We start from the raw sequence: 11061 nt of genomic DNA, 5'->3' as shown, positions 1-11061 counted from the left end.
AAATGATGTGATTCTTACACACAAAAAAATCTGTAGACCGCTTAAAAATGTATGAAAGAACATACCCCGATCTCACAGAAACACCTAAAATCTAATAAGTAATGATAATAAAGTTTATTTGTAAAGCACCTTTTAAAACCAGTGTCACAAAGTGCTTTACACACAACAAACAATAAAAACAGAAATACAGGGATAAAAATGAAAAAGGCAGAGATCACTAAAAACAAAGGTTCAGGGTGCTTTATATCATAAACATATCTAAAATATGCTGTATGTAAAATATAAGTAACAGAAAACCTTAACAAAGGGGAAATACGATGTTAGATGAATCAAATAATTCAGCAAGATAGAAAACAAACAGCTTAAAAGAGAATCATTTTATCGGACAAAGCCCGTGGGTGCGGTAATTCAGCCTACGTACACATTGCATTATTTTTGTCTTGTTTTGTGCTGTCCTATCGACAGATTGATTGATTAATTGATTGTCTGACTTCAGGCATCATTAATCTTCTTTTTGGCTGAATGGGTGTCAGATGTCAGATAAAACCAACACACTGAATTACATGTTTTAGGTGTGATTTTAACTCATCCTAACATATTTAACATACAAGGACTAGTGTAAGAAACAACCATCATAGCAAAATGCTATGCTATGCTAACTTAGTTCTTCTCAAAACATTATTAGTTATGTGATTGATGTCATCTGGAAAAAAAAACAGATTGTTATTATTTTAGGAAAGTTACAGTTAAATTGCATATTGTGTAAAACAAAAATATATACATACTAATTGCAGCTTTTATCTCAAGTACCATCTTTCCACAAAGCCTTCAAAATAATTGACAGTGTCCCCACCCCTCTGATAGTGTGTGATACTGAACTCAATAAATAGTTCCATCTATTAAAACTGTACAGGTGGAAATGGGTGCTTTTGACTGGGGTCCCCAAGGACCCCAATATATTGGTATTTTTTTAAAAAGCACTAATTAAAACAGAAACAGAAAACAATGATATGAAGTCATAAGGAACCAATTGATTGACAAAGTCATGAAAAACTGGAATGATAGAATAAAGCACCTGTGACATATGACAAAATACCTCTGGGGTCTGCAGGTGCCCCAGTCGGTAGGATTAAGGTTAAAAAAAGTACCAACAAAAAAACATGTAGGACTCCATATTTATCAAATGGTTGTCTGAGGCACTCTTCCATAGATGTCATAGTCATGTATTCATTACAGTACTGTTATGTATTATCTCTATGCAACTGAATATTTTCATGTTATTGTGTTTCTTTTTTTGTCAAAGTAACACTAGTCTACGTTTTTATTTGGAAAACCATATTGCCTTTGTTCCGGTCTTATTGTGGTGGACTTGACTCAGCTGATTGGCCGTTGGTGTGTAAAAAGATGACACGCTGTGCTGTTGCAGAACACGTTTGTCATTGGCTGACCGCCTCACGTGACAACCACAATAAACAACGTGAACCAAAGCGCAGTCAACAGCTCTTGTCCTGTTGCCTTTAAAAAGGAGTTTTACTGCAGATATCAAGTACAGCAGGTAATAATCCATATTTATTTGTAGGCTTATTAATAGATTATTAGATGAAACAACAGCCATCCACAAACCCACTTTATTGTCATGAGAGCTTTGATTTTATGCTTTATCCCTTTTTCCATATGGCTAAAATGCCTTTAATCTCTATTGCATAGAGGAAAAAACTAATCTTATAATCTAAATTTACAGTATAACACACAAGGCAACTAGTAGACCTATTGTACTCATGATCCATCCTTTATGAAAAACACGTTAATGCCTTTTTTGGCAGCCATGCAGAGGTCATATCCCTTCTCAAGCCTAGGTGGTATAGAGATACCTGCCTATAACAATGCACTAAACTGATAAAACTGATGGGCCATTGAGTACTAACTGGGAACACCTGGACAGGGTCCCAGAACTTACTTAAGCCCGCCTGGTCTGATTCCAGTCCTTTGATCTCTTCACTGACCAAGCCTTGTTTGTTTTGCGTTACCATTTTTGGTTTTGTTGTACACTGATAACATTACACATTAGTCAACGCATTAATGGACGTCAAACATCACTGATATTGATTTTCACACTCTATTGTATTTACTTTTGTTATTTTAATGAATTTCAGTCTATTATTGCTAAGATTGGTGTGCATTTCCCTCTTTTGCTGTGGCCCGCGAGCCGGTCATAACATAAGATTAAAATAGGGATATTTTTAAGTTTTATGCCATGAAGCAGTGCTTGGTAGGGTGTTAATTAGCGAACATTAGTCTGTCACATCCAGTTTTTGTTGTCCTCTGCCTCCCATGTGGGTTTCAGCTCTGATTTTGTCTGCCCTTTTTGTCCCTAAGATGGTTAATGGCGGTGACTTAATTGCGGCTCATCACCACCATTCAGGGAGCACAAAGCATTCATCACGTCTTCCTCACATGATCATCATTCAAAGCACACATGCTCTTTTTCTGCCGCAGGCTGCCTCGCATTACAGTCACACACCTTAACATCATGGGACATGCACAGTAAGAACCACACAGTCTTACACTGTTGGCTGACACACAGGGTGAGATGGTGGAAACACACCGAGTCCCCTTAAGGTGAAGCTGATAAACAGAAGAAACTTTGCAAACCTCTGCCTCCACATCGCTGCCATTACTGTCAGTTTCTGTTCCATCTCTCTGTCTAATCGATTCAATCATGAATTCAGACAGCAGTCAGGCACCATCCCACATAATGTTTGTGTTTCAAGGTCTCTAACCAGCCCCCAGCTGGCAGATTTACTATACCGTTGCAAATATTCCTCAGGAGGAAAAATTATAAGATTGAGAAAAAGCTGACTACCAAGAGAGTCTCTCTGGCTGAGGACACTAAAGCCCAGTGCAAAATGCAAGAGGTAGCTATAGAGGAGGTAGCTGATAGTTAAATTATGCCTATTTTCCTGTTAATATAAGTAATTGCCATTTACAGTAAATTTGGTAAGTCAGTCTAGTAACTGAAAATGACCAAAAATGTAGGTACAAAAGACCATTCCTTTATGATATTTAGGGCACTTTGGCAACTTTCTTTTCCGATGTATTCTCTCTGTGTACAGGTTTCTGTCCAGTGTTTAGAGAAGTGGGACAGTCCTTTTGTGGTGCCAACAGAGGAAACACATGCATGTTGGCTCCTCCAGACATTAAAACTTATGACTTTTCCTGTTTCCTTTCACATCCTGTTGTTGAGAAACAGCAGGATATCGTATCATATATAAATTACAGTCATCATGTATAAATTACAGTCATCACCTTGCTGGTCGTTTTATTGTCTACTGAAGAAAGAATTTCTGGGATGTCTGGGTGAGAGTGTCAATATATGAGAGTGTATATAATAGATTTTCTGTAGCATTAAAGAAGTGCCAATGTTCTTGAAAGGTTGCCAACCATTTATTATACATGCAAAAATACAAAATTTTAAACACAGTTTTAACCATTTTAATCAAAGGTTTGTTGGAGGTGCTGGAGATAAAATTAAACGTACAGTATAATGATAGGGAGAGCGTCTTTCATCATCCTTTTCTTACAATAGGAAGGTAATTTCCAAGCATGCTTGAAGAAGGTCACAGACTGAATTAAAAGCTGGCCTCACATGAATATTGCACAGATTGGACAGATGCTCTTCCTGTCATTATAATCAAAGTCGAAATAGAAATCTCAAGAGCTGCCAGTATATATCACAAGCAAAGTGTCTTCTTCAAGTGAGAGGTCACATCTCTGATTGTATGTGTGGAGGTTGCTAATTGACTACTAGTTTTAGAAAGCTTGTCTACGGGTCAAACTGTTGAAAGGTCTTTGGTGTTGGCTCAAGCTCTGAAAAGATAATCTTGTTTTTGCATGGAAATAACCTGAACTGTTACAGAGCAGCTTATTGCTCGTGTCAGAGGGCTCAGTGAGCTTCTGCTTTTGCTCATATATGTACATACTGCAGCTTTATCAAGGTCCAGGATGTTGAATGGCTCCAGGATTTCAAAGGTCAAAGCTTTTACTGAAGGCAGCTGTCATCTTGTTCTATGCTGAGAATATGATGGAGTTGATGACATTATTTCATCCTACATTAAATATTCTAATGATGGTGATTTTTGGTGAAACTTTGTCCCTGCCTCTGAGCAGCAGTGTTTTAGATTTCAGTAAAATAAGATACAATGCATTTTAAGATCAAACTGCTATTTCTTCATTGGACACAGTTGGGCATTGGCATCCACACGATGGGAAGTAAATTCATTTGAAAGCTGCTTTACCACTAACTCCACAGTGATTCTTTTACACAAGGTCATTGTTATCTCAAGGACACTTCTACGTCAGGGATTCAGAGCCACTTCTGAATCTTTCAAAGCATGATTTAACCAGAAGACAGATCTTCTATATTCCTTTCTGATGAATTATTAAGCACTTTTAAATAAATGTTTGAAAATCACACAAACAACTGAATTTTCTCCTCAAAACTGAGTCACTATAACATACATGATTAATTTTAACGTTGGATATCAGGAACCTATACCTGTGATCCTATCATGAAAAAACTGTACAGTGCATGTATATTATTGTTGTGTTATTAATGTAGTTCAAGCTTTTAGTTAATTATTGAAAGTGGTGAATAATTTAATTTTGTAAGCTGTAGGCCTGATTAGAACAATTTCATGAAAGCCATGTCATTCATCTTTTTTATTTGTGCAAAATGTGTTCATAATGCCAAGATGAAAATTTCTTTCTTTGTTAAATATTTTAACAGTTTTATGTCTTTCATTGTTACTACAGATTAGATTTATATAATCACAAATCACGTATGTCCTCTGTTTCTCCCCAAGATTTATACACATCAGGCTGTTAGAAACTCAAGTATACAATATCTTGGCTCATACTATATTTATGTGTACTGCAGAAAATGTGTAATTGTATTTCCTGAATGTCTAGGAGATGGCTTGCACATTGGCACTGGATTGTGTAGATGAAGGTCAGAGCTCTGTTAGCAGCTTTTAGAGAAAAGACAGGAAACTGCGGACAAAATCATCAATATATTAGTCAAACTGGAACACAATGAGGCAGCACATCATTTGTTTTCATTCATAGAAGACTGCCAAACATTACTTTACATATCACAGTTGTCACTGTGCAAAACCCATCGCTGGTGGAAGGATCACATGCTCCTCAATAGTGTGAGGAAATACCACATCCCTCTGTTTGGTGAAACACTGAAACTGGATCAAACACACAACCGGATTAAGTCTAACTGCCAATACACGCATGTTAAGATGAAAGTGCTGCTAAAATCAGTGTAATGTTTGTGTCTAAAATACTGAAATATAATACAAGACAAAACAATACAACTGCAGTAAATATCACTTTGACTGATTGGAGTTGTATCGGTTTTAAACATTGCAAAATCAGGTGACATGGCAAGGAAATACCTGACAAATCACATCGATATAACACATGAAAAAGCATGAAAGCTGCACTGAGAAATACAGGCTGAGTCACATAACATGCTTAACAACAAAACAACCTTCAACTTCAGATGTGCCCACTAAAGAGTCTCAATAAAAAATTTTTTTAAAAATCAACAAAAAATTGGCATTTACTGCAGGGTAACTATTGTAAGGTGTTTCTTCTATTTTGTCCACTTCTGTCAGTGAACATCGTGACTTACCCAGAATCAGCACATACAGTACTTGTTTAGAAATAAAAATCAAACTTTATGTGCTTGCAGTTGCCAGTGTACTATTTTTAAACATGAAACGGTGTCTGTATAATGTGAAACAGAGAACATGACAGGTAACCCAGATCCAGCTATGCAGAAAAATATTCATTTATCCCAGAATCCACAGGGTACAATAAATCACTTGTGGCTAACATGGAAAATCCACAGATATCCAAAAATATGACCATATAGCACAGACAGGTACGTTTACTGTGTAGAGCTGCAAACAGGCTGGATCACATTTTCCTGCTCTACAGAGATGTTTTTAAGTAACAAGTGTGAAAACAGAGAAAATGCTTCCAGGCTCGTCAGCTTTGCGCTGGGCTTCGCTGATTGGAAAAAAATAAAGTCAACAAAAGAGCACCTCTCTGTGCTGCTTTAATGAACACCTGGGGGAATACGCAGGCAAAATGTGATTTCCTGAGAGACAAAGTAATGAATGCTATCAGACCTCTCCACACTCACCATTATTCAGAGCTTTTACGGTGATAAGGTCTTTGTACATTGTTTTCCACAGTAATTTGCCGAAGGTGTGGTGAGTTAATTCTGCTTTGGGCAGCTGGTCTCATCAAAAAAATGTCAGTGTCTTTACAAAGACTGAGCAGTTTGATTATTTTGTACAACTGATATATTTACTATTCCTTCACTTTCATACTTTTGAACAGAACAAAAATGAGAGAAATCATAAATATTCCGATTGTCAAAGAAACAAAGAAAGCTTTTTTGCTTGGCAATTGAGGTGTGACCATGCTAATATCTGACTTTTTACCCTGAAACCTGAAATAATTTGAGAAGGAAAATAATTTACACCATAAGGACAAAAAAATAGTAATACTGAAAAATATCTGTGCAGAACTCTGATGGAAACACTCATCATAATGAGAATATGCATTCACAAAGCTGTATATGATACAATCTTCTGAATACTGAGCTCATTTGATAAATAATAATATGAATTATTTAAATATGCACAAACATGAAAGGAAGATATCTGAGAGATTGAAATGGAAAACTGTATTTTGGCGTCCCTTGCAGGCGTAAATAGAAAACAAAAGCAGAATTGTCTTTGCATGCCAAAGTGGAAAATTAACTATTAAATTTCATGTTTACCAGAACAAAGAACACTCACAGTTGCTCTGCAGATTTCAAGGACTTACAAGAAGCCAACAACAATGTGAAAAACTGACGTATAACCGATTAAGACATAAGCTGTACAAGAGGCAGATGTTGCTTTCCATATTGCTGCATATTTCTCTTAACACACTGAGTGCAAAGTCTGACATATCAGTCAAAAAATACAAAAAGAGATTTGACTTTTCCTAGCAAAAATGTTAGAAATGGCAATTTAATAATCAAATTTCTTTAGAGGAAAATATATCTCTTCTCTGTTTACAAACATTTACAATGTACAAAACAATACATTTAAAATCAAGTAGAAACAGCAGTTAACAATAGTTCCACTGTTACAAAAGTGTTGTTCTTCAAGGCAAATTATTTGGCTGTGAAATCCCTGAAAAAAACCTAATAGAAATCTCTGCTTTTCCTCATCTGTGGTTGCTCTGGTCGACGTCTCTGGTTAACGTGAGGTGGCTCTTGTGAACTCATGACGATGTCTATGGAAATGGGAAATGAAAAGCGATCCAGCATCTGTGCGATCTTCTCCTGGGGAACACCGTGCTTATTCCTCCTGGAGGCAACAAAAGCAATCGTAGTGTTAGGATGCAAGTTTATATAATATATAAGTATAATATGATAAATAAGTAATCGTACTTCTCCAGCTCATAAGGATCAAACTTCCAGTTGGTGTCGGGTTCACAAAAGTCCACTCTGTATCCCCTCTCCAAGGCCTGTCAAAAAAGTGATTTATTCATCAGGATTAATGCAGGTGGTGAGGTGCTTATCTAGAGTAGGCTGCAACTAAATACATTAACATGTAATATCATCACCCACCAGCTTGATATATGGCTTCATTTCCCAGGCTTGGATGTTTGTATTATCAATAATAACGGGAGTCCGGCCATCATGCATAGCATCTTTAGCTGACAGAGGATAAAACACAAAAATTGGTTGAAATAATCCATCATAAGAAAATAGCTCTTCAAACCACATTCTCTAAAACTTGTTCTCATATTGCATCCACTTTATTAGCTAAAAGGGCATCCATTGTTAGTTTTTGTGGGTGTTTACCAACTATTTCTTGCTTAAATACTGGTTTACTAAAGCCCACTCCTCTTCATATATGTCTGGAAATACCCTCATTGTGAAAATGACACTGAGAAGACCTGATTGAGGTCTGGCAGAAATGCCTCTGTAGTTAATGCAATGAAAACATTCTTCATAACATGTAAATAACTTTCATGAACCATTTAAAGGATGGATTCACAATTTTTCAAGTCTGCCTTAAAACAATAGTCAGGTGCCCAAATGAACATTGAAATCATTTTTTTTTTTTGCCATAATCATTCCTCCTGTTCATACTGACTGTTAGAAGATCCCTTCATAATGTACTTACAATGTAAGTGATGGGGGCCAAAATCCACAAACCTCCTTCTGTGCAAAGATAATTGGCAGATATCAACTTGATATGACTAACTCAGACTGTCAGACTGCTGAAGCCTCATATGAGCTTCAGAAAAACTTAAATGCATTTTTGAACTAAATAACTGTGTGGACACACTGTAGATTCTGTCCCCATCACTTACATTGAAAGCACATTTGAAGGGGATCTTTTAATAGCCAGCATGAACAGGAGGAATGATTACAGAGAAGAAAACCTCTTTGACTGTTCATATGGGCACCTGACTGTTGTTTTAAGACAGGCTTGAAAAAGTGTGAACCTATCCTTTAACCTGTATGAGCATTTAAGGAGACAGTACCTCTTCTCTGGTTCCATTCATGTGCCTCTCCAAGAAGGCCTGGTTCATAGTGGTAGCCATCTTTATGAGCAAAGTAGTCATCAGTGCTCAGTATTAACCCACTGGGACCAGTGGAGAGCAACTCCCTGTGAGAAAGGATGGTCACAAAGGGCCTTTAATACAAATAAAAAACATACAAGCTTGGGAATATGTATATTTTTGGGTTTAGGAACACATTTAAAATGATAACAAATTAATTCATGACACACATATTTGTACCTTGCCATTGTTGATTTTCCAGACCCTGGTAACCCCCTCATCAAGATCAGCACTGAGGAAAAGTGTTGTGCACGAGTGTTATCAGGGGGTCGGCAGTGATGCTGCTGCTCCCACAGTTCATTTTCTGAATCAAATCTCCGGTGCCTGTCATAATCTTCATCAAACTGCAACCATTCCTCTTGTGCATCTCTAGGCCATCCAACATTAACATCTGGCTGTGCGTCATGGTTATAACCCCGTTCATCCCTGTCAAGGTGATGTGGAGTATCTCCATAAAAGTCCTGAGAGGGGTGACTGCATTCATATGTCGGTGGGAACCTAGAAAACGGTGGAAAATGAGACTGCTCTTGATACTGGTTTGTCATGCCTGAACCTCTCCAGTTGCGATTCACGTATGATGGCGGGTTTTGTGGATTTGGGAACGCAGAAGGGGGCGGAGGACGATGGAATGGGGGTCTGTCAAATCTTGGGTTTGGTGGTCTGTTCAGTGCTTGAGGATAATGCTGCTGATCGTGAGCAGGTGTAGCGATACCAGAGTTCAGGTCAATGCCTGACCTGGGTTTTCTGGGGTGGTATGGCTCATTTTGATACCAGTGAGGCCAAGATGGCTGTTTCTGCCCACTGCTTCTCCGGTATCCATCTGTTGCTGCAGGTCTGCTTGTGTTATTAATATTCTCAAAGTCTGCACCTGGACTGCTGAAGTTATTGCTCACACATTTTGCACCACTGTCGGTTGAGTCTTTAGCACTGTTGTTGTTCTTGACTGAGTCACACACACCAGGTTTTTTTTCTTTAGGAGAAGTCACACAGGAAGAATTAGTGCCATCGGGAGCATCAATACTCTCAAGCTCTTTGTAAAACTCACTCAGTGTGTCTTCAATGTCAACCTTGACTGTGGCTGCGGCCGTTCCCGGGGGAAATGCTGGACCAATGAAGGTGGTGCTGGTGAATCCTACCTCCTTTAAAACACGCTCCCTCACATTTCTGTCTGAACTGGTGGAGGTATCGCTCACATATTTTGCGCCTTTGTCAGTTGAGTCTTTAACGCTGTTGTTGTTCTTCACATCGGGTTTTTTTTCTTTAAGAGAGGTCGCACAGGCTTGAGACATCTACAAGAGATTAAAAACACAGTTACTACGTTACATTGAACAACTACAAATAACATAATTAACTTGTGCAGTTAGATTTTGGTATTTCTTTACAATGTCAGTGTGGGTAAATCAGTAAATATTGTGTATGTATCCGCACATGTATATTGGTGTTCAAAGACTCAATGATACAATACTGCACTTTACATTAACCGAGCTTTAAATCGAAACCAAGCATATCCGTTAGCTAAATGTCACCTGGAGTCACACAGAAGACAGGGATAAAAATCCAATTTGTTACCTTAAATACTTTACTGCTTTCAAATAACATCTTTAACAATACTATTTAAACATGCTTACCATCTATTTTTGGCGTGTATTAATGATAAAAATGGAAAAAACGACGGTAATAAAACAAACCCGGTACACAATTTCCACATTGCAGCCTTGTGTTTACGGAAGTGACGTAGTTCTTCTTCTTCTTTCCTTTCTGAATAGCGGCTGGTGAACGAATTAGCGCCCCCAGCTGGACTAGAACATGAAACAGTGAATGCTGATAGACCTTGTCACGAGAGACATTTTGACATGACATAAAAGGAAAAGCACAGGTGTAAATTATAGGAGAAATGATAGCTGCTTTGGTTTCAGGGTCCTGGTCTTGTACATGCTGGCTCACGATCACAAATATATTTGGATGTGTTGCCTCAACTCCTGGACTTGATTGTTACTGAAGATAAAATGGGTTTGTTTTAAGATATTTGATATATATACTGTATGTGAATATACGTGTCCTGTTGATGCTGTCTACTCTATGAGGTGAACGTTCCTCCTACATAATTAGGGGATTGCAGTTAAAAGCATCTTTTTGGACCAATATAACATGTAATGTTTTGTTTGGTCTTCATAATTTACACATGTAACAAGCTCCAGTTATTAACTTTGTCATTCAGTAGAAACCTTTCAGTTAAAACGAGAGAAGAGAATCATATCTTCTTTTTTTCAAAGCAGCCCTTAATAACTATTTAAGCACTTCACATTTTGTCATGAATGATATATAATGAACCTTAGCTGCAACTAACATTTCATT

At 37.6% G+C, this 11061-nt stretch overlaps 1 protein-coding gene across 1 annotated transcript; it reads right to left on the bottom strand.

Moving 5' to 3' along the window:
• Window positions 1-5050: 5050 nt before the first annotated feature.
• On the bottom strand, window positions 5051-10445 carry n4bp2l2 (NEDD4 binding protein 2-like 2). The gene is made up of 6 exons (XM_042414384.1): window positions 10335-10445; window positions 8887-9995; window positions 8629-8753; window positions 7703-7791; window positions 7523-7599; window positions 5051-7439 (listed from the first exon to the last, which is right to left on the bottom strand). Exons 1-6 carry the CDS (start codon window positions 10335-10337, stop codon window positions 7274-7276), a joined length of 1569 nt encoding a protein of 522 aa, XP_042270318.1. The 5' UTR covers window positions 10338-10445; the 3' UTR covers window positions 5051-7273.
• Window positions 10446-11061: the final 616 nt, after the last annotated feature.

The sequence above is a fragment of the Thunnus maccoyii genome, chromosome 6 (genome assembly GCF_910596095.1).
Source record: "Thunnus maccoyii chromosome 6, fThuMac1.1, whole genome shotgun sequence".
Taxonomy (NCBI): domain Eukaryota; kingdom Metazoa; phylum Chordata; class Actinopteri; order Scombriformes; family Scombridae; genus Thunnus; species Thunnus maccoyii.
Note: the sequence above shows the minus strand (reverse complement) of the source record. Positions and strands in the feature narration are given on the sequence as shown.

Excerpts from the sequence above, each read along its gene's own strand:
- n4bp2l2 (XM_042414384.1), bottom strand. Across the intron at positions 7,600-7,702 it reads TGAAGCCATATATCAAGCTG|GCCTTGGAGAGGGGATACAG; the intron begins GTGGGTGATGAT and ends CTTTTTTGACAG. Across the intron at positions 7,440-7,522 it reads GATCCTTATGAGCTGGAGAA|GAGGAATAAGCACGGTGTTC; the intron begins GTACGATTACTT and ends TGTTGCCTCCAG.